The following is a 24642-nucleotide window of genomic DNA, read 5'->3' as shown; positions in this document are numbered from 1 at the left end:
GTGTTTACAAGTGTGGAAAAAGAGCACCGTTTCGACATTGTTGTATGTCAACTGATACTAATTAATGTCTTTGTGTCAGTTTATTGTTTACAATGGTCCGCAAATGTGCGTTTCATATATGTAACACGTGATCTCTTTATGTCACTACGCATTTACGTTAGGGCGGGCTGGCGTAACACAGGACCGGACCTAGACGAGAAGTTGTGGTTTAAAAGTGCATATTTTTTATTTTTCTTGTCAAAAATGACAATCGTTTCGCTAGATAAGACCCTTATGCCTCGTTTGGGATTGTTTATAGTCCTTTGAAACTCCGTTGAAAAAAACTGTTAAGTATTAAGTGTTGGGCTCTATTAAAGTCCATTAAAATGAGAAAAATCCTGCAATGTTTTCCTCAAAAAACATAATTTCTTCTCGACTGAACAAAGAAAGACATCAACATTTTGGATGACATGGTGGTGAGTAAATTATCTGTATTTTTTTTATAAAATGGACTAATCCTTTAAGTTAATTAGTGCATATATTAATAAGTGCACGAAAATAAAGCTCTTTAAATGGATAGTTCTTTAAAATGAAAATTCTGTCATCATTACTCAACCTCATGTTGTTCTAAACCTTTATGAATTTTTTTTCTGACGAACACAAAAAAAGATATTTTGAGAAATGATGGTAAACACACAGCAGTAAGAGACCATAGACTTCCATAGTAGGAAAAAATATGAAAAATTGAAAATATGATGGAATTTAAATATTTTTTTCCTACTATGGAAGTCTATGGTCACTTACTGCTGTGTGTTAACCATGATTTCTCAAAATATCTTCTTTTATGTTTATAAGAAAAAAGAAATTCATACAGGTATAGAACAACATGAGGATTAAATGATGACAGAATTTTCATTTTGAAGTGAACTATCCCTTTAACTCTTTTCCCGCCATTGACAAGTTAACTCGTCAATTAAGAGAAAACGCTTCCCTGCCAATGACGAGTATTTCCGGCTTTCTGCAACTTATACAACCGGAAGTAATAAGACATTAAACTTTTGTGAAAATCATGAAAAATGCTGGTGCTGGCTCGCAACTTTGTCAAAAAACACTGGCGGGGAAAGAGTAAAGTACACTATGGATGTGTACTACTTTTTCACATGAAAATATCTTTGGACTGTGGGAGGAAAACAGAGTAAATCCACAGTGATACAGGGAAAACATGCAAAATCCAAAGAAAGACCACTTGACCCAGCCGGGGCTAAAACAGAGGGCCATCTTGCAATGAGCCAACAGTGCTACCCACTGAGCCACTGTGCTGTTGATTATGGCTTTGGGTTTAAATTTATACCAACATTATATTAAAGGGGACATATCATGAAAATCTGACTTTTTCCATGTTTTAGTGCTATAATTGGGTCCCCACTGCTTCATTGAAATTTGGCTCCTCTTGTGATGTCAGAAGGGGATAATACCACCCCTTAATCTGGACTATCCAACCACAGCACTGCCATTTGGTGCAAAGATCAGCTCATTTGCATTTAAAAGGACACACCCAAAAACTGTACATTTTTGCTCACACATATAAAGTGGCAATTTTAACATGTTATAATAAATTATCTATATGATATTTTGAGCTAAAACTTCACATTTGACATCTTAAAAAAGTCTTGTGAAATGTCTTTAACAATAAAAAAAATCAAATAATTAAATGAAAAGGGATTTATTTCTTGTCCATTATAACGATGCCTTCATCGTTCTTTATGCGAACCCTCCCGGATGAGAACTTGGTCTCCTGCCTCCCGTTTGTGTAGACAGTTTTAATCGTCCCATCTGGGTACATCCTTCGCTTATACTGCGCAGTATGGATCTCCCTCTGGCCATTAGTAAACTCCACTATCTTTTCACCGTGTCTGTAGAAACAACACATAGAAAGGGATTTAATTTATTATTTTTTTATGCTCTTTCTGTACAATGGAAGTGGATGGGGAGCAGGGGCAGCTGTGGTATAAAAATTAAAGTTTGGACGTAAATTATCTCTATTGTGTTCACGTGTGTAAGTAAATGATTTTTGCATAAACAATCCCAATAATCCATACTTTGATATTCGGACGACCGTTCCATCCGAAAAAATGCTTTCCTCTCGACCATCCGGGTAGAGTATCTTGACTGTGCCATCAGGAAAGGCTATTTCTCTTTTACCATCAGGATAGCGTTTTTCTAGGAAGACATGTGAAGGCATTAAATACACCTGACCCCAATTTCCCAGAAAAAAAGACATTTCCATAATTGCATAATTTTATTCACACCTCTTTGGTTGTTTGGAAACTGCAGAACCTCCAAACCAGATGGATAAGTTGAATGTGTCGTTTGAGCATCACAATAATAGTATATCTAAACAGATTAAAGGGAACAGTTAAAGTTTTGTAACTAAAGGCCGAAAACCAAACGATCACCTTAAGGCCACTAAAAAACTGCCCAGACAGTATACACCTATTGTATACAACTGCAGGAACTCACAAAAAAGGTGTGGTGGACCCATGAAATTACTAGAAACCTGAAAACAAAAGACTGGGCCTGTAGCCACACGTTACTGTTTTGGTGCATCGTCACAAAAGATATTTAGTAGTCAGTAAATTTCCAACACCATATGTGACCCTGCAGGGTAAAACCCAGATTAAGTCACTTTTTAGTAATTTACTGTAATGTAAAAAAATATAACCTTGATATCTTTATTATTGACTGGGTAGGATCATTTCAAATATTGAAATTAATGTGAAATTAATGATTGAAATCAAACTTTGATGCACTTAATCTCATTATTAGATTATAAGACTTTAGCCTGGATTTCACAGACAGGCTCACATAAGTTGCATACAGCACAAATGTGACCCTGGACCACAAACGATACCATAGTCATAGGGGGCAATTTTTAAAAATGAGATTTATACATCATCTGAAAGCTGGATGAATAAGCTTTCCATTGATTTAGGTTAGGATATGACAACATTTGGCCGGGATAGAACTATTTGAAAATTTGGAATCTGAGGGTGCAAAAAATTTAAGAGATCAAGAAAATTATCTTTAAAATTGTCCAAATTAAGTCCTTTGCATCTCACACATTATAACTAATGATAAATACATTTACATGTAGGAAATTTACAATATATCTTCATGGAAAATTATCTTTACTTAAAGGATTAGTCAATTTTCTTAAAAAGAAATACAGATATTTTACTTACCACCATGTCATCCAAAATGTTGATGTCTTTCTTTGTTCAGTCGAGAAGAAATTATGTTTTTTGAGGAAAACATTCCAGGATTTTTCTCATTTTAATGAACTTTAATGGACACCAACACGTAACAGTTTTAATGCAGTTTAAAATTGCAGTTTCAACGGAGTTTCAAAGGATTCTAAACGATCCCAAATCTAGCGAAATGATTGTCATTTTTGACAGGAAAAATAAAAAATATGCACTTTTGAACCACAACTTCTCGTCTGTCTCCGGTCCTGTGATGCGCCAGCACGACCTCACGTAACTGCGTAATGTTACGTGTTACCAGTGTTGGGGAAAGTTACTTTAAAAGTAATGCATTACAATATTAAGTTACTCCCTAAAAAAGTAACTAATTGCGTTACATAGTTACTTTCCATGGAAAGTAATGCTTACGTTACTTTTGCGTTACTTTTGCATTACTTTTTCTTACTAGGCTGAGGCTTGATCTTTTTCAGGCCTTGCAGGTGTTTTTTATGATCGCAAAAATGTCAAGCTCTGGCCTGCCATCTCCGTTTTCTGACTGAACTGTTCCCGCTCAGGCGCACAAAGTGGGTAATTCTACGTTAAAATGTTCAGTTTAAATCAGTACATTATTTTATTTTTAAATTGATTTAATAAAACTGAAAAGTAACTCACATTACTTTTTTAAAAGTAACTCAAATATTAATGTGTACATTTATAAAGTAATGCATTACTTTACTCGTTACTTCAGAAAAGTAATATTATTACGTAATGTGCATTACTTGTAATGCGTTACCCCCAACACTGCGCGTTACATATATAAAACGCACATTTGCAGACAATTTTAAACAATAAACTGACACAATAATTGTATCATTCTACATACAACCACGTCGGAACGGTCCTCTTTCTCCACACTTGTAAGCACTGGGGCGTAGTTTCGCATATGTCATCCGTGACCTCTTGACGTGATAACGTTTGCGTAAGGTCGCGCTGGAGGGTCACATGACTGGAGGAAGACGAGAAGTTGTGGTTTAAAAGTGCATATTTTTTATTTTTCTTGTCAAAAATGACAATCGTTTCGCTAGATAAGACCCTTATGTCTCGTCTGGGATCGTTTAAAGTCCTTTGAAACCCTGTTTTAACTGCAATTTTAAACTCCGTTAAAATGAAAAAAATCCTGGAATGTTTTCCTCAAAAAAACATAAAAACTCGACTGAACAAAGAAAGACATCAACATTTTGGATGACATGGTGGTGAGTAAATTATCTGGATTTTTTAAGAAAATGGACTACTCCTTTAATATCCTAATGATTTTTGAAATAATAAAATTTATAATTTTGACCAATACATTGTTGGCTACAAATATACCCATGCGACTTATGACTGGATTTGTGGTCCAGGGTCACAAATGTAAGATATTGATGCTCTGTGAATAATGACACATACCACAGTCCCGTCAGCCAGTATACGTTTAACATCTCCATTAAAGAAGGTAACTGTGATAGACCTGTCAACACCAATTTCCTTCTTCGTTCCATTGCGAAATGTGATTACGCGACATCCGTTCAAGAATAGACGCTCTACCTGGCATAAAACATTTTTTGAGAACAGGTTAAAAGATCTAATATCTAAAATTGCATGCACCATAAATGCAAACCATCCTCCGTACCCTTCCATCTGGATAGCATATCTCTTCTTTCACTTGATCTTTTCTGGATTGAGATGTCATTTGTGCATCACTGCAGTCAATATTGCGCTGAAACAAACTTCCCTGTTTATAGAAAAGTCATTGTGATATTATGAAACATCATGATACAACAATTCGGTTTGTTGGCCAACACAACTATTCATAATCACTGACACAATGGGATAATGTAATATCCTTATTAATGTAATTATATATGAGAACACTGATTGATAAAGCATCTGTGGATTTCTGATTCATATCTGCTGTCTACAGGCCTACACAGGCCCTGAACATACCAGGAATAAATCAGTTTACCAACTGATCACTAATGGATACACGCCAATATGCTGTGCATGTGATATGCGGTGTGTATAGTATGTTAAAGTATATGTTAAAAGCCATACAATAGTTTGTGTGAAGGGCAAATCAAAATGCTCAGGTAATATAGCTTCAGAAAAATGTGTCATATGGTCTTTATTTTATCTTCCACTAAATTTCTTGGTGTTTCATGCTGTGTTGGAATGACAATTGCTTTAAGAGAAAAGTAAATACCTGTCTGCCTTGGGTTATCATGGCATTACTATCAAGATTCCCAACATCAAGTGAACATGCAGAACTCTTTCCTATACAGCACACAAGACATGACAAGTTGATGACTTGAGTACAGTACATCTAGTACAGCACTGTTTCTAGTTACATAAGCTTAAGGTGATTCATAGGAGTTCATTAGATGAAGTAAAGAACACATACTTACTCAAAGAGATGGCTGTGTGTTCGTTGGCCTGTGCATTAAAGATGTGGGAAACATAAAAGTGAGAAGGATCATCTTAAATGTAATCTAAAAACTCAATAGTCGTCATTTTGCTATTTTTCCAGCTCCCCTAGAGTTAAACAATTGATTTTTATCATTTTGGAATCCATTCAGTCGATCTCCGGGTCTGGCGCTACCACTTTTAGCATATCTTAGCATAATCCATTGAATCTGATTAGACCATTAGCATCACAATAAAAAATAACCAAAGAGTTTCAATATTTTTCCTATTTAAAACTTGACTCTTCTGTAGTTACATCGTGTACTAAGACCGACGGAAAATTTAAATTTGCGATTTTCTAGGCCGATATTGCTAGGAACTATACTTCTATTCTGGCGTAATAATCAAGGACTTTGCTGCAACATGGCTGCAGCAGGCAAAGTGACATTACGCACTGCCTGAAAATAGTCCCCTTGGCAACTTTCAATAGCAGGAGACTATTTTCAGGCACTGCGTAATGTCATTATTTTTTTAGCGTGATGCTAATGGTCTAATCAGATTCAATGGATTATGCTAAGCTATGCTAAAAGTGGTAATCATGCCAGACCCGGAGATCAGCCGAATGCACTCCAAAACGGCAAGAATCAAATGCCCAACTCTAGGGGAACTAGAAAATGAGCATATTTTCAAAAAAAGTGCAGTGTCCTTTTAAGTTACCTATAGACTTGATAGAGTCCAGCTACGTGTAACTAATTTCTAGCCAAAATGACCTTGAATTTAGGTACATGTCGTTTTTGCCAAGATAACTTGTGAGATACAGTATATGATATTCCATCATGTACGCAAAGTAAACAGTGATTACAAGGTGTACATGGTTTCATTTGTTTAATTTTGAGCTATAGTTAGATGTCTATTAAAGGGGACATATCATGAAAATCTGACTTTTTCCATGTTTAAGTGCTAAAATTGGGTCCGCAATGCTTTTATTAATCTGGAAAATGTGAAAGAGAACAATCCAGTAACTTAGTTTTGGTAAACCATTCTCTGCAAGCATGTGAAAAAATAGGTCATTGAAATTTGGCTCTCCTTGTGACGTCAAAGGGGATGATAGCACCCCTTAATCTGTAGTCCTGTGAAATGTCCTCTTTAATTTTTCACTGATAGGCCAATATTTGCCTTGTTTTTGCTTAGATGTCTGGGTCATTTAAATGCAAAATTGCTTTCTGGGACGTCACTGAAATCAAATTATTAAATAGTGTTTAATAAATTAAAGCAGGATAAAGCGAGAGTACATGGCATGAAATCCACACTATCATGCAAACTGACTCAGTAAAGGAATCATTTGCGATAGATGCTTCTAATCAACAGGGTCTTTGTGTACCATTTTTAGTGAATCGATTTTTGCAGTCATGAAATAAAAACCGTACAAGCAAAAATATGAAAAAATGAAAAGCAAGATTTAAGACACTGTATGAAGTGGACTTCAGTAGATTCATTGCACATGCATGAATTAATTATGAAGAGTCTAGACACTGAGCTTTGAAAGACATCATGAATTATTACTGGAGCTTAAAGAGAACTTCAAAACACATTATACACCTCAGTGAATTTACATCAAATCAAGTCTCATGTTGACTGAGGCTTTAAATGGCTCAAACCGGAGAATAATGCACATTAATAGTGTTTACAGACTCACCAGGTGTCCCCTTTGTGTTTCCTTCTTGTGGACAGAGGGTTTGGTAAACGCAGGAGTTGCACTTCTGACTCCAGAGTTTCTCTGCATGTCCTCTCTGCTCGTATTACCCTAAAATTCAATGTGTATTATTCATAGAGAGCAGAGAACTGAATAATGACAGGCTCTAATGGATTAAAAGTGTGTAAGTCAGGCTAAAGTTTGGAGGTTTATACTTATGCACTGTGTAAAAAAAGTTAAAAACAAATATATGAAGAGTTTGGTTCCAAAACGCAATAAATCCATTTTGACTAATTTCGATAAAAACTTGTTTTCTATACCAAGAAAGTGAGAAAGTGACAAGATGAAAACCACTTTTTTTCTGGTACAAACTTTTACATAGCATCTTTAGGTTATAAAAACATAAAAAATTCAAATCCATAACTTGATTTTCAAAGATTTATTATTAAAACTAAATAAATAAAAATATAGATTTTTTCAAAATGCTATAAATCTATTGAATTAATATATAAATGTGCATTCATCTTTGCCATGTTATATTCATTTAGTTGACTAGTGGTACACTGATTAAACATTAATGGCATTTATCAAAACACTTACTTTGTCAAGAACACTGTAAAATGTTTTGGTCCTGCTCGATTTTCATTGACTTCGAGTAAAATAATGGAAAGTTTTTCATAAGATCCCCTGGGGTCAATGTGTTAGCATGAAAGAAGCTTGATGCTGTCTGGAGAACAAGCATCAGCCGGCATTTTTCCTTTGCCTGAGTGGCTTACGTTTCTTCCTCGCCATCAATGCCATCAAAAGTATTATTTTGTTTTTGTTTGTTTAATGATCACAAAGTACAAAGTAGATGACAAAAACTATCACCCTATGTGTATTCAACGCTGTTTACAGTGCGTGTTTTTTTTGCGTTTTGGGAAAATGGGAGAAAAGTTGACAGAATAACACGGCGGATATGGAATTTAGCTGAAAATTAAGGACTGACCTCATACAATACTGATTTTGGCAGTAACTCGTTTTTTTTAAATGGCATTTATCGCGTTTTGGAACCAAACTCTTCATATATTTGTTCTTACTGTATTGTATGATCCAAGTTGAGATCTTCCATTCCCACTGAGTTTGCTAAGCTCCTGGTTCTCTTTGGTGAGGGCTTCCACACGGTTCTGCAGGAGATTGTGGACCTGAGACCAATGAACCTCCCTCTCCCTCAACTTCTGCTTTAGAGAGAAGATCTGCTGCTTCAGATCCTATAAGCACAGCACACAGACAAAAACATATGATTTATTTTTACCAAACCCACACTTTATGAAAAACAAAAGGCTGTCTCAGTGTCTCGCAAAGACACCTTTGGTTTTACCTGAGTCTTACAAATTTCAAATGGGTCTTCTTTATGTCTTCTGACAGGTGTGTGGTCATCTCCATCATTAAAGTCATGCTGCCCTGTCTCCTTCCTAGTCAGATTCAGTAATTAAGCTCAAGTGTAACACATACAGTATAACTTTATGAAGATTTTAAAAGTTTTAAGAGTTGTGACTTGACTGAGATTCTTGCCTGAGAATGATTCATTTATTATGTACTTCATAGGTAAGTGGTTACACTACAGTACCTATTATTTGACTATATACTGCTATAAACTGTAAAGAAGAACTTGCGTGAGTCTTGAAGGTGGTCTGAAATCACAGACAGTATCTCCTGGCCATTTTCCCTCAGGTTGAACGTGTTGATTTTCTGTTTTCTTGAAATGGTTTGTCATTGGCACCTGTAAGCTTTGAAGTTCTGAGTCTCTACTGGAGCTTGAAGAACTGGAGGTAGGAGTTGAGGAACGATGTTTTTCATTAACTATATCAGTCTCACTCGGGGCATCGCTTGCATAGTCATCGTCTGACAGATCTAAACTTTGATCTTTATAATCTGTGTGCCTTGAGGGAAAATGAGGCAATGGTCTGTGAGATTGAGAAATGGGTCCATCCTCACTGCTTGTGCTGTCATTGGAATCACTAAGAGCCAGAGACTCCATTACCTCATTGCTTAAACCCAACTCTTTGTTAAATTCGCTTCGGCCATGCGAACGGCTTGTAGCTGGGTCACTTTTTTCTTTGACTTTGACAATATGGTCATTAATTTTTTTAAAGTCAACATTTTCGTTAAAAGAGTCCACTTTCCGGACATCTCTTAGACAGCTAGGTTTATTTAATCCACTTTTTTGGGACATAGCTTTGTTGGTTTTACCCTGTTCTTCAGAACTGTGCTTATTTTTGAGCGAGTTTGTCTTGTCAACAAGGCTAGACGTCAGAGGTTTGTAAGCCTGTTTCTGCAAATGGTCATCTTGTGGATCAATGGGCTTCCTCTGAAATTCTTCAAGGTCACATTTCCAGTCACCAAGGTTGCCCAAGTCCTTTACATTTGGGAGTGAATATCTTCTGGTACGGCTGATATTTGGCATCTCATTCTTTTTTCCATTATGATGAAGTTCAACAGGGGATATCTTTTGAGGCATGGACTTCACATTCATGAATTGTGGACTAAGAGAATTTCTCCTTTGGATTATCTGTGAACCATCCTTACCCTTCACAATCCTACACATTCCTTCTCCTTTACGAAGGAAATCCTTCTTTTGTGCTTGTGTGATTTGTCTACAAGTCTATGAAAGAGATGTAAAGATGCTTAGACTGTATCTTTACATTGTGTTATATCACTCTATTGGCGCTTTTCCATTGCATAGTACCCCATGGTTTGGGTTTTGGGTTTTCCACTGGGTGCAGTCCGATACCACTTCGATTGGGGTTCCAAGCGACCCGAGCTGATACCAAAACGTGAAGCAAAAACTCTGTAGATCACTGATTGGTCTGAGAGAAACGTCACTACCAGGGTCATCGCTATAATGTAAAAGATTAGCTTAGAGCTTTACCTTCATGCTAGCATGCACTGTATCGAGTTAACCTGTTTTCATCTGTGCTTTGTTGTAAGTTCCCAAACTCCCTTTTAGCGATGAAAAACATCCACAGGTTGAGAATCAGGAACACATAACCGTTTTTTCCAGACTTGCAGTTAGTGGTGGCACATTCACGATGCACACGTCTGCACATATGCTTAAATGAGACTCAGCGGAGCTTGTCGACTGACGCCACGGGTGTTTGTACAGAAACTGTCATTTTAGACAGAGGTAGTGATGAACGCGATGTGCAAACATCTATTTGTGGTGGTCAATTTTAATTTTGTGGCAGACTGAGAAATAAATGAATGTATGGGAATGTACAACGACACTCTCACTTGTATGATGTCACATCAGTAGCCACAGCAAATATAACGACACGCCTATAACCCCTCCCACTCCGAAGTGTTACTAAACTTGATGGAAAAGATAACCAAGCCAAAGTGAGGTGAGCTGACCCGACCTGACCCAAACCAAACCGTGCGGTATTATGCAATGAAAAAGCGCCTTATGAATGCAGCTCATACCTGATCGTCCTGTTGGAGAACAGGCTGATGTACTTTGAGATGCTCCTCAACAAACTCTTCAAAGGTTTTTTGCTTCTCTTTAAGTCCTGGGCAAATAGGTCTGTGTAAAAATGGTATTATTCAATACAGTACTGCATTTCATGTTTTTACTAAATTAAAATAAAAAGCCATTAAAGTAATTTTACCACAGATAAAAGAAACACCTCTTCACACAAACTCAAGCTTGACCTCATAAGCCATAAAAATTTAACAAAATAGTGACAACATAAACCAGTTTTCTCCCCAGATAATCTTCAATACCTTTCCTCTGGGTTTGCCAGGACATTTCGTCTGGATCCAAATGGGCTACATAAACAGTTGTCTGCAGCAGGCTCTGACCGTTCTTCTTTAATGGGTGATAAGATTCTGGGCTCTATCGATTGTGTTCTGTTGACAGTAACATCTACAATGCAAATAGAGATCCATTTAATGTAAACTTATTGGCAAAGTTTTGAGTATAACTAAGCCAACATGATCTCACAGAAAGTCGTGTTATAGTCACAAAATTTAATTTATTCGTGTCCATGGCATGAAATTCAGTTTTTTGTGTCTTGAGCACAAATGTCTTTTTTGTGTCACTTGCACGAATTTCTAAAAATAGTTTCTCGTGTCCGTGGCATGACTTTCTTTTTCGTGTCATTTTATGTATTGTTTTCTCTTTGTTTTTTCCAATTTTTAGATCTGTGCTGCTTGGGGTTGGGGTTAGATTTGGGATGTACTTTTATGTATTGGTTTCTAAATGTTTTTCTTCCACTTTTAAAACTATTCTCGCCTGGAGTTGAGGTTTGCATTAGGATGTCCAAAAATGTAACACAAAGTGATTCTAATCCCAAGCGACAATGGTAATAAAATAGGAAAAAAACTATGAGAAAAAATGCATATAATAAATGAAAAAGAAAGCCATGCAACGGACACGAAAAACTATTGAAATTTGTGCGAGTGACACAAAAAAGACATTCGTGCTCAAGTCACAAAAAAAGATGAATTTCGTGCCATGGACACGAATAAATTAATAAAATTTTGCGTGACTATAACACGACTTTTCGTGAGATCAGTCTGAACTAGGTAACCTAACCTTATTTTTAATTGCAAATAAATAGAGCTGCACGATTAATCGCATGCGATTGTCATGCGGATCTCGTCAGTAAAGCCAGCTCCTCAATTAGTAATAAATCCCCATCATCTGCTTTCAGATGATGGCATTTACTACACAAAGCATCGAATTTATTATCGCAGGTGATATGTCCACGATAATGAAGGCGTAATTGACCAGATTGTCAAGTAAATGTTGCTCCATCTGAAAGCAGGTGATGCCGACCCACCACCAATCGAGGAACCGGCTTCACCGACAATTCCGCATGACCAGGGGCGTCAGAAGCTAAAAAAAGTACTGGAGTAGATACAATATTGTGGTGCCTTTTAATAAAATAATTGCTTTTAAGTTTTTTAAAGGCACACAAGGCAAGTCTGAGTATTATTTCTCTACTAGCTCCCCCTAGTGTCTGGGAGTAATTGCTTTCTATATCTGAGACTTTACGAGACTGAAGGACACCGGGTCGGATACAGCGAACTTGCAAGTGGGGTATTCTTCCTACAGACGGTAGGGGCGTGCGAGAGGGTCTTCATTCGTCATGTAATGAGTCATTTAACCATATACCGACTTACGAAGATGATTTATTAACATAAAAATGCTGCCTTGTGTCCCTTTAAGGTTTTTTTTAGTTTTTTAAATGGACTTTCATTTATATGGACTCTAAATTAGCCAAGTGGAATGGATTTCAGGAAGCGGCAGCGTGGAAGTCAAGGCTGTATTCCGACGCCATGCGCATGCGATTTATCGTGCAGCACGCAAATAATCATGTTTTGCACAATTGTTATGCAAAAAATTGCCAAGAGAAATAAAAATCTGTATGTTAAAGTATGTGTAAAGTGATATTAAATGCATTCCGAGTTTTGTCTCACCCCAGAAAAATGTGTTATTACCTACCCAACCAAATTTGCATGAGAAAAACGCCAAGTAAATACAAGTTGTTATCAAAATCTGGGCAAAATAAGCAAGATTCTCTGCTCTCGAATGCTGGGGGCGTGTCCGCCATCTTTGCTGAAACCACGCCCCCTCGCGGGAAAGCTGCCATGTCTCTCAACTTTCAAATACCTCTGCAACCTGAATGGATGTTTGCGATTTTGTTAGGAGCATTTTAGCCCCACCCAAATAATCCTGAACACAGAAATGTGCAAAAACATTTATGAAATGACTTTACACAAACTTAATGTTAAGTGAATACAATAGGGGGTGTAGCAGACCAGGTCCTGTAGCTATAAAAGGTAATGTTGGCCCGTCAATTACTTTTCTTTACAAAAAAATGCATCAGACCTGCCCGGACTAGCCACCTAAAATGCGTCATTCAGCAAACACAGGTGCTTAAGAAAGCAGATCAATAACCAAAGTTGTTTGATCACTTCAGTACATTCGTTTGAACTTGCTTGTTAAAGTCAACATGCCATGCCATTGTACGGTCTTAATCTGCTCAACTCTGGAGCTCATTGAATTGTCATATTATAAAATCAACACGATCTGACTTTCTTTATAAAACTCTAAAGCCTACATCATGTATTTTTTATTTTTTTTTTGGCAAACACTTTTTTCCAAACCAACTGAAGTGCATTTGAGGTAAGCTTTTAATGAGCTGGGAATCAAACCCAGGACCTTGGCGTTGCATGCACTCCTAGCTACAGGAACACATTTTATTTTTATTTTTTTATTTATCTTTTCACATTATGTCAACTTTCCTGTCACTTAATCATAGATGCTTTTTTGGAACCATATTTTTATTTGTCACTATTTTAAGAGTGCAATGCATTCTTTAGGTAAGTGCATGAGAAGCTCGTGAGATCAGGTGTTTATCTTCATGACAGGCAGAGACTTGAAAAGCAACCGGAGCATAGGAAGTACCCAGCCTACAAGTCTGAGCAGCTTTAAAATGCAATGCTCTCAGGCGAACAGATGAAGTCTAAAGCTATGTGCTGGAAAACTCCTGTGCTATCTACACACATCAGGAAGCAATTCCTACAATAAATCTGGAAAATATGAACGTGGAGAACGATACAGATGAGGGCTGCCAGGATCACATCAACAATAACAGACCACTTTACATTTTCTACTCGTCTGTGGTTGGCTTGGAGTTTGTTTTCGGTCTCCTTTTGAACATTACGGTCATTCATGTCTTCATCTTCAAGTTGAAATTCTGGAAATCTAAAACCATCTACATATTCTTGTTCAATCTGGTCTTGGCTGACATTTTGTTGCTTATTGGATTGCCAGTGAAGGCTTATAACTTTCAACAATGCAGCGAGAACAAGGTTGTGTGCAAGGTACAGCTCTTCCTGCAGTTTCTCAACCGAGGAGCAAGCATCGCCTTTCTGACCGTCGTCTCCATTTATCGTTATTTCAGCGTGGTCCATCCCGAGAAGAGGAAAGTCCTGAGGATGCTGAAACATTCGCCTCAGATTTCAATTTTTATCTGGGTGCTTCTGGGGATTCTGACTATTCCAGCCATGATGCAAAGCTTCATAAGATGCCACAGCAATGAAAAGGATGATTTCAGTCCAGTGGTTCTGTTGAGGGAAATCGTGTTTTACACCCAGATTTTCATCCCTTTTTTTGTTCTCGTGTATTGTTCGATTGGAATTATCAGAAGACTTCGGAATCAGAAGTCGATTGGAGACAGGACGAAGCTCAAGAGAGCGATGCTCCTGGTTACGGCTGTCGTTCTTGTTTTTGCCGTTTGCTTTCTGCCGTATACTTTCACGCGAGCAGTGCAGCTACAGCAAAACGGACCTGTGATGTCCGAGGAGAAAGTTGCTGTTGTTAAATTATACGACGGTCTCGTTTGTCTGTCGTATCTGAATTGCCTGCTAGATCCAATCCTGTACTGCTTGAGCAGCACCAAATTTAAGAAGCTATACGTGTCGATTTATTTTCCCTTTCTGCTGGAGAAAGAGCCAATGGAAACGTCAGAAGAAAACTCACAATGATTGTTTACACTATGCCAGATGATAAAATTATTAGTAAGGATGCTTTGTTAAGACTGCTAAGAAAAGTTTAGTCAAATGTGTTTTTTGCACTTTTGTTTTTTTTGTAAATAAGTAGTTGATGCATAAAATGCACATATCTTTTGGATAAAATTGTATATGTAATGTAAAATGTGTATATTTTGAAATAAACAAATATTTAGATGAAGTATTTTAGCTTTCTTAATCATCTTTGCTAATGCAATAATTATAAAATGTTACAGTGTCTTTAGTTTCGTTTTAGATAAAGTATTGCATTCGACGTCGCATGACATCAACTACCCAAACACATTATGAAGTGCGTAACAGAATGACAATCGAGTTAGTATGTGGATTGAACGTAATGGAGTTTCTATTAAGCCTTATGACAGTAATGTGACCTACATCTGAGTCACAGTTGTCTGGTTTCTTACAAATCATGATTCAGTCAACTTCTCTGGTAGGAAATATACAACCATCATGCATTATGTATTTTGTGTAAATATGCTAAATAAACTTTCACACCACAAATATTACAAGAATAATTTGCAATGTATGAATGTTGTAAAACAACCTGCACAGTAACTTACTGTAGGGGAGAGCAGGGGCGAAAGTACCATTTTACAGATTTTTTTTTTTTTTAAGATAATGTTTTAGACAGAAATATATTTTTGCTGTGGTCAGTAACTCACAAATGTGGTCTATTAATATTAAGTGGAATTTTGAACAAATGTAAAACGACTTCAGTATAATTTCACGTTAAAAATAAGTAGCGCATTTTTACTTTTGACCCTGTCAGCTGGGACAAAAGTACTGTAACACACAGTTGGGTCAAAAACAGTGAGGGGGTTACGCATTACAAGTAACGCGCATTACGTAATTATATTACTTTTCTGCAGTAACGAGTAAAGTAACGCATTATTTTATAAATGTACACATTAATATTTGAGTTACTTTTTAAAAAAAGTAATGCAAGTTACTTTTCAGATGAATTAAATTAATTTAAAAACTTTTTCGGGGAGTAACTTAATATTGTAATGCATTACTTTTAAAAGTAACTTTCCCCAACACTGGTCAAAAGTAACACAAGAGATCAAGATAGATTTTTGTATTACACTTGGTTTAGTAAATATACATGACTATGACCTTGTTAATATGTAACTGCACACATATTTTGTTGTTTATCTTTGCAAAAAATAATGAAATTACATTTTCATTTTAGTTTCATCAAATGTTGCAAAAGCAACCCGACGGTACAAACTTGAATTGTTGAAAATAAAAATTAAATCTGAAAATTATGAAAATTAAATAAAATACAATTAAAATAAAATACATTTTCAACATAATATAACAGTATTAGTCGCGGAAAGTGAACTAGATTTACTTTTATTTTGAAAAAACTCTGAGAAGTCAAACTTCAGGATGTGTTAGAGCACTAAATTACCTGTAGATTGATACTTTAACACATGAAATGAGAAACAATGCGTTATAAGAAAAAAATCACCACTTTAGGAATTTACTTATCATGATTAAAAACGGGATCTTTCAGGATCCACACGCACAAAACGGTGATGAAATAATGCAATATTTGCAGCTTTGTCAAGGGTTGCGTGCTAAAGATGCTGTCGTAGTTTCAGGGCTCGGAGAAAATCGATTAGTTACTTTCGTCCTGCGTTACTTTTGTTCTGCGTTCCTTTGCCCCAGTTCTCCCCATTCATTTTCTTGTTATCTCAAACTCTTGTTTGCTATGAAGTAGTTTTTTAATCTACAACTTATCCCAAAACTGTAGGTTACAGTCAAGGGTTGTAACACTAAACCATTAGCACCAGTTTAATTTTTATCCCTGAATGTTTTGTATTAAACACATAATGTACACAAAATGTACTTAAATAAATAATTGTGATTGGCATATTCAGGTTATACAGGTTCTGTCATGAGTAGTTCACCCAATTGGGGCCCATTGACTTTTTATAGTATGAATAGAAATTACTATGCACTACAAAAAGTGAAAAGTTGGATCAACTTAAAATATTACTTCAATTGGTAACACTTAAAATAAAAATAAAAAATACTTTGGTTCACTTTGGGTGATTTTTTTTAAGTTAAGTTAATCCAACTTTTCATTTTTTTAAAGTATGATCAAGTCAATGGGGACCATTTTTTTGGGTGAGCAACTACTTTAATATCTATTAGCAACAACACAAATAAATAAGTATTATAATAGTTAATAGTTATTTCACTGCTGTAGCTAATTTCTAAACATTTAAACTGATAGTGTGCCAAACCCTTCCCAAAAGTAAATGACCAACATGTCTCTTACCAGTGCCTTCAGGCCCATTCTCAACCTTACTAGACAATGTGGGTTTGGTTAAGTTTTCCTTTAAAGCAGGCGAATTCTCGGTAAGGTTGACAGGAGCAGTTTGTGGAAAGCCTGAAGGTGTCTGGGCTTGCAGATGCGCTAAGAATGTGGGAGATAAAATCAGCCCTGAAACAAAAAGGGATGAACTAAAATGAAAAATGAAATACAATTAAAATGTTTACTTAAAAAAATATTCTCTATATAGCACTGTTGTTGAGGGCTTGATGGTTAAGGCAGTGGACTTGTAAAGTTAACATCACAGGCTTAAAGGATTAATCCACTTTCGTAAAAAAAATCTGATAATTTACTCACCCCCATTTCATCTAAAATGTTTTTCTTTGTTCAGTCCAGAAGAAACTACGTTTTTTTAGGAAAACATTCCAGGATTTTTCTCCATATCGTGGACCTCAACCGTTTACAGTTTATGCAGCTTTAAAGGGCTCTAAATGATCCCAACCGAGACATAAGGGTCTTATAGTGAAACAATCGTCATTTTTGCCAAAAGTACTTTTTAAACACAACTTCCCGTCTTGCACTAGGGGTGCAATGCGCCAGCGTGACCTTACGTATTACATAATCCCATTGAAAGGTCACGCCTGAATTATGTGAAACTACCGCTCCAGTGTTTACAAGTGCGAAGAAAATGGACCGTTCCGATGTTGTTGTATGTGAAATGATACTAAAAAATTTATTTGTGTCTGTTTTTTGTTTAAAATGGTTCGCAAGTGTGGGTTTCACACTAAAATCCTGGAATGTTTCCTTTAAAAAAACAAATTTCTTCTCGACTGAAGAAAGAAAGACATCAACATCTTGGATGACATGGGGGTGAGTAAATTTTGGGGATTTTTTAAAGTGGAGTAATCCTTTAATCCCATGTGGGATGACCAATTCAACCTTTTTACAATGTGCTTCAGGGTGCTTTGTAATTACTAGTGTGGTATTGTAAATGAAACCCTTCTACTAAAGTTATATAGATACTTCTGTGATCCTTCACTCTAAATTCTGCTGGGTTATTATTTTTAACCCAATGCTGCATGGGTAAATATTGGAAAGAACACATGTTGGTTAATAAATTAACCTATGCTGGGTTGTTTCAACTGGGCTAACAAACAGCCCAGCATAGGTTTATTTCTGTCCAATATTTACACACAATATAATTTATTTTTCAGGCTCTTTACTGTATGGGAAAGGGTTGACTGAATATGTTTTTTTTTAAAGCTGTAAAACAACAATACTGATTTGGTATGACAGAAGTGTGAGTGAATGATGACAACGTTTACTTGAAACGTAAAAGCAAAAAACCAACAGACTACTAAATAATATGAAGTGCTGTGGATCTACCTGGACTGATGAGAGAAAGCAACGCATTCTGTTCCTGTAAAACCTTCTGCAACTGTTTCACCTGAAGCTGAAGAAGCAGCTCATCTTGACCTCGACTCTGCCCACAAACATCAAATGATTTAAAAAAATTAAAATCTAGATAAACAGTAAAAGTGTAAATAGGCCTACTGTAAAATCTTTACCTAAATATACCTTAAAAGAATAGTCTTGAAAGAAAAATCCAGATAATTTACTCACCACCATGTCATCAAAAATGTTGATGTCTTTCTTTGTTCAGTCGAGAAGAAATTATGTTTTTTTTTTAGGAAAACATTGCAGGATTTTTCTCATTTTAATGGACTTTAATGGACACCAACACTTAACACTTAACTCAACACGTAACAGTTTTTTTTCAACGGAGTTTCAAAGGACTATAAACAATCCCAAACGAGGCATAAGGGTCTTATCTAGCAAAACAATTGTCATTTTTGACAAGAAAAATAAAAAATATGCACTTTTAAACCACAACTTTTCGTCTAGGTCCGGTCCAGTGCGACCTAACGTAAATGCGTAGTGACGTAGGGAGGTCACGTGTTACATATATAAAACGCACATTGTAAACAATAAACTGACACAAAGACATTAATTAGTATCATTCCACATACAACAACGTAGGAACGGTCCTCTTTCTTAACACTTCCCAGACAGCAGACGGCGCTGGGCCGGATCCGCTCCGGATCTGTGCCGAAGTCAACAGCTCTGGCGCTGATCCGGTGCGAATCCGGCCCAGAGTCGTCTGCTGTCTGGGGTAAACACTGGGGCGGAGTTTTGCGTTCGTCCTCTGTGACCTCTTGACGTCATGACATATTGCGTGAGGTCACGCTGAAGCTTTCAGGACCGGATCTAGACGAGAAATTGTGGTTTAAAAGTGTATATTTGTTATTTTTCTTGTCAAAAATGACAATAGTTTTGCTAGATAAGACCCTTATGCCTCGTTTGGGATTGTTTATAGTCCTTTGAAACTCTGTTGAAAAAAACTGTTACGTGTTGAGTTAAGTGTTAAGTGTTGGTATCCATTAAAGTCCATTAAAATGAGAAAAATCCTGCAATGTTTTCCTCAAAAAACATATTATCTTCTGGACTGAACAAAGAAAGACATCAACATTTTGGATGACATGGTGGTGAGTAAATTATCTGGAAGAAAATGGAATATTCCTTTCATAAACTGTCCATTGTTTCACTTTGTTTTAAGAGTGTACTTGCAAATTGTGTAAGAGCCTGGATGGTTTATCTCCCTTATATCTATTTGAGCTACTTCAGGTCTATAATCCCCCCTAGGTCCCTAAAGTCTCCTAAAAAGGGGTTCTCTGTGTTCAAAGGACCAAACATAAGTGAAGGGATCATAGGGCTTTTGCATAGCTGCACATTTGCTATGCAATAGTCTGCCACTCCATATTAGATCTGACCCTACCAAAGACGCTTTAAAAAGCTGTTTAACTTTTTCCCTGCCATTGACGAGTTATCAAATCAATTAAGAGAAAACATTTGCATAAAAAAGTTTTGCTGATGAGGTTTATGTTAATCTGTAATACCACGATTGTAAATCCACTATGAATTACCCAATTTATAAATAAAATGAAGCAAAATTATTTTACTAATTTTAAACTCAGTATGTTTTCATAATTGTTCTGAATCTGATCTCTAACAAAATTCCTTCACAAAAATTCAAATATTTTGTATTTTTGAAGAAACATAACCATATTTAAGAGTTAAAAGAGAAAAAATATAAATAGGATAAAACTATTTTTCACATTTTGTTTGTTTGTTTATTATTTGTTTGAGAGCAGAGAGTATGTTCTTTCATTTGATATATTTGTATGTTTATATATTTTTAGAAGAAAATTTTTCCTGGAATGCATTTTATGAAACTTTTGTAAAACTCACAAAAAATGCTTGCAGGCAACTTTTAAAAAAAAGGCTGGCGGGGAATGAGTTAAAATACACTTTCTATGTGCAGCTTCTGCGAGTTAAGAGGGTTGAATTTTTGTCTGTCTATACTTTATTGTGTGTTTTTTATGATGTGTGGTTTTTATATTAATTGATGTATTACAGGTACTTATAGTTGTACAGCACTTTGGTACAATGTCCCGTTGTTTAAATAGTGCTTTAGAAAAAACTTAAATTAAACTAAACTAAACTGCAGTGATAATAAGTTTACAAGTCTACTAAATGTACTAAATGCAGCTCTGTATAATGTCACCTCTTTGGCTTTTAAGGCAAAATGTTACCCTAAAAAATATAAGTGTATATAAATAAATAAGTTATATATATATATATATATATATATATATATATATATATATATATATATATATATATATATGTATAAATAGTTTTCTCTAGAATTTATTTTTAACCATCCTTTCTCGCATTTCTTGGTAGCTTTTGAGTTTTAATGTAATATCGCCACCTATTGGTGGTACACAGACAGTAGATTAACCACAAACGGCTAAAGAATTAAAAAAACAATATTAAATACCACATTTAGCATTAACCTTGCTTTTTGACTCTTTAATAAAAAATAAAAAGATTTTCAAACTAAAATGCAAAAGTATTGTGACTAACCTCTTTGGGAAATCTCTGAGACATTAAATGTTGGGTATGTTGAGAGGTACCTACATCAGACACCTGCTCAAATATCTCCTGACTCAATGACTGAGATGGGTTACTGGGGTCAGATTCATTCATCTGATGCTGCCGGTCACTCTGCATGTTTTCTCTATGCTGCTGGACAATAGGACACATGGTCTGAACTTTTGCCGAAGGGTCTGTTTGTTGACCTGAGCTGCTGTTTTTTATCACAGTTTGGTTTTGAGGTATTTCTGCAGACATTGCCTTTACTGTAGGTTTACTGTAGAACTTCTGAAATAGATTTTTGTTTGTTAGTTGTCATAAAACCTGATTTATATATGCAAATAGTGCAGCATGATAGTCAAGGACAACTAAATCAAGCAAACTTTAACCCTTAACAACAGAAACGAGTCAATTAAAGTATTAGATGTCTCAGCATGAACAACTGAACGCAGTACAGCTTAATGTAAACAAAAATTGGACTGGAAAACAAAAACAGATTTTTATAGATGGTTTGTGTCCATTTTACCAAATAAAAGTAATGTTTAAATCATGCTTACCTTGTTCACTTCTTTAATCTTGTTTAAGTGTTCACATGTGGTTTAAATACACACAGCCATGCAAGCCCTGTGGTTGACAGCTTTAACTCTTAGTAGTTATAGTAACTGTAAACAATGAATGTTGATACCAGATTAAAGCAACAAACTTTGAATAGGCGTATAGATTAGATGAGGCATAAATGTTGTATTTTTTTACAAGAAATCAATTTTAGCAAATCTTTTTCTTTAAACCCTTATGTCTTAAGATCTGAAAATAATAACATACCAAATGTATAAAAAGTCTTAATTTTTAAAAAATCCCTTTCAGGGTTTACTTTAAAGAAAACACCACAGTTTTTCAATATTTTACTATGTTCTTACCTCAACTTAGATGAATTAATACATACCTATATTTTTTTCAATGCGTTTACTTTTAATCTTTGTATACAGCGCTTCTTGCACGTGTTAGCATTTAGCCTAGCCCCATTCATTCCTATGGCTCCAAACAAAAGTTTTATTTTGTGCCACCATACTTACTCATGTAACTACTAGGGATGGACACGAGCACTCGATTGCTCGAGTACTCAAATGTGGCATCGATGATCGATCACAAAGACAATGATCATGTGGGTTTATTTATTTATTGTGGTTATAGCGGCATTTGGATGTCTGGTTAGCGTTACAAGCATCTGTGGTAGTAAAGACTGGATCTGGAGATGCGTGTTTGACGTCGTGTTGAGGTACGTGAGAGGTAAAGCTTCAACGAATAGGCTATAAACTGTACTTCTCTGCTTGTTGGGCTGTTTTAGACACTGTAATACACAGTTTTTTATATTATGGCGTGAAATTATGTTGTTATTATCTGTTAGCATGAAGCTTAGCGCGTCGGTCGTCCATGTTTTCTGTTTAGGTTCAACTTCAATTGCCTGGAACGCTTTGAAGTAGGAGCTAGTACACTTCAGAATAAGGATTCAGATTTCAGAAAAAAGATAGGTATGTATTAATTTGTCTAAGTTGAGGTAAGAACATAGTAAAATATAGAAAAACTGTGGTGTTTTCCTTTAAAAAATGAACTTGCCCCTACTGGTCCTGATACTTGATAGGCTGAGGATAATATTAGCAACACAGAACAAACCACGAACAGTCTTTAATTTTATTTTTACATTTTTGTGTAATTAGAGAGGCTAAACGTGATGACGATGCATAGTGCATGTTTATGCATAGGTGGAGTGTTTTGACACTGTGATTCTGCTGGTTAATGCAATAAATGAATAGATTAATAACTTGTAATAATAAAACGCATATGGGATTAATAATAATTGAATGTGATGAAGATGCACATACCATCAGATGTTTATACCACTAGCATCTTGCACTGCTCCTAACTTAATTGTACCCATTGACTTCCATAGTAGGTCAACTGGGTGCTTGCCATCATTTATCAAAATATCATCTTTAGAGTTCAACAGAATGAAGAACCTCATACAGGTTTTGAACAACGTAAGGGGAAGTAAATGAATAAACAGGATTGTTATTTAGGGTGAGCTATCCCTTAAAGGCCTCCTTTTTAGATTGAACTCTGATGCAAGGATCAAACCTACAGGATTTTTTGCAGCCCTGTGGTGCTGTTACATAAGCCCATGGGTGGCACTGGTCCATTCAGATTGATGGCTGGTCCAACCAGTTAGGAGAGACACAAAATATGTTGTAGGATAGCAGAAAAATGTACACATAAACGAAAATAACCGCATTAATAATAATCGCTCAAATACACATCATTCAGAAATAAATAACTATTTAAATAGAAAGTTTATCATATGCATGTGTGTTTTTTAAACCTTGCGGTGAGTAACATTTTTATCTCTTACTTGACCATGTGACCAAACCCAACTTGATACAATCAAACTAACTAATCAGAAGACCACCTTTAACCCTTACTGTACTGGATAAACAATCTCAGTCAACAGTCCTTGATTACATCCGTGAGCACAGATGGTACAAGAAGTGAATGGGGGGTGTGACACTGAAATAGGGTGGACCTTGTAATTTATTACTCTTAGATCCACTCAGTTTAAAATGTCTGGCCTCACCACTGACTGTAGTCAATAAAAATTTTGCAGGGCAACTAAGAATTTGTACCACTTGCCAGACCAGGCCAGCAAAAAAAAAAAAAAACTTTGCGCCCTGCACTACAAAGATGGTTATTTTTTTTCTTCATAATGAAACTGAGGTATCGATTGTCTTATTTTCCCCGTGGTGACATATATCCAAGTGAAACGGCATTTGAAATGAATTTTTTTTATAAGGTGTCCCAGAGTACATATGTAAGGTTTTAGCTCAAAATATCATATAGATAATTTATTATAGCATGTTAAAATTGCCACTTTGTATGTGTGAGCAAAAATTGCCTGTTTTGGGTGTGTCCTTTAACATGCAAATGAGCTGATCTCTGCATTAAATGGCTGTGTTGTGGTTGGATAGTGCAGATTAAGGGGCAGTATTATCCCCTTCTGACATCACAAGAGGAGCCAAATTTCAATTACCTATTTTTTCACATGCTTGAAGAGAATGGTTTACCGAAACAAGTTACTGGGTTGATCTTTTTCACATTTTCTAGGTTGATAAAGGCCCTGGGAACCCAATTATAGCACTTAAACATGGAAAAAGTCAGATTTTCATGATATGTCCCCAAGGAACTGATTGGATCAATTGAAGTTGGGTCATGTTGCAACCGTAAGTCCAAAAAGCTTGGGTCTCACATGATTCATAGAGACTTCAGTTACTAACGCAACCTGTTCACACAAATTTCTCTCAGACTTTCTTTTCCGTGGCATTCTCACGTATTGGTTACTCAACTGTTTTGTCCTATTTTCTTACCATTTTAGGGTT

General features: G+C 36.0%; 2 protein-coding genes across 2 annotated transcripts; one reads left to right on the top strand and one right to left on the bottom strand.

Annotated features, from left to right (window-relative positions):
• Positions 1–895: 895 nt before the first annotated feature.
• LOC129429758 (uncharacterized) lies at positions 896–21883 on the bottom strand. The gene is made up of 17 exons (XM_073855398.1): positions 21775–21883; positions 21209–21505; positions 18605–18701; positions 17225–17389; positions 11116–11257; positions 10816–10915; positions 8992–9997; positions 8725–8807; positions 8433–8603; positions 7357–7464; positions 5663–5690; positions 5461–5531; positions 4891–4992; positions 4668–4805; positions 2289–2373; positions 2079–2199; positions 896–1892 (listed from the first exon to the last, which is right to left on the bottom strand). Exons 2-17 carry the CDS (start codon positions 21473–21475, stop codon positions 1703–1705), a joined length of 2874 nt encoding a protein of 957 aa, XP_073711499.1. The 5' UTR covers positions 21476–21505; positions 21775–21883; the 3' UTR covers positions 896–1702.
• Positions 13643–15355, top strand: gpr31 (G protein-coupled receptor 31). The gene has a single exon (XM_055186661.2). It carries the CDS (start codon positions 13942–13944, stop codon positions 14887–14889), a length of 948 nt encoding a protein of 315 aa, XP_055042636.2. The 5' UTR covers positions 13643–13941; the 3' UTR covers positions 14890–15355.
• Positions 21884–24642: the final 2759 nt, after the last annotated feature.

The sequence above is a fragment of the Misgurnus anguillicaudatus genome, chromosome 18 (assembly GCF_027580225.2).
Source record: "Misgurnus anguillicaudatus chromosome 18, ASM2758022v2, whole genome shotgun sequence".
Taxonomy (NCBI): domain Eukaryota; kingdom Metazoa; phylum Chordata; class Actinopteri; order Cypriniformes; family Cobitidae; genus Misgurnus; species Misgurnus anguillicaudatus.
This window is presented reverse-complemented; position numbering and strand designations above follow the sequence as displayed.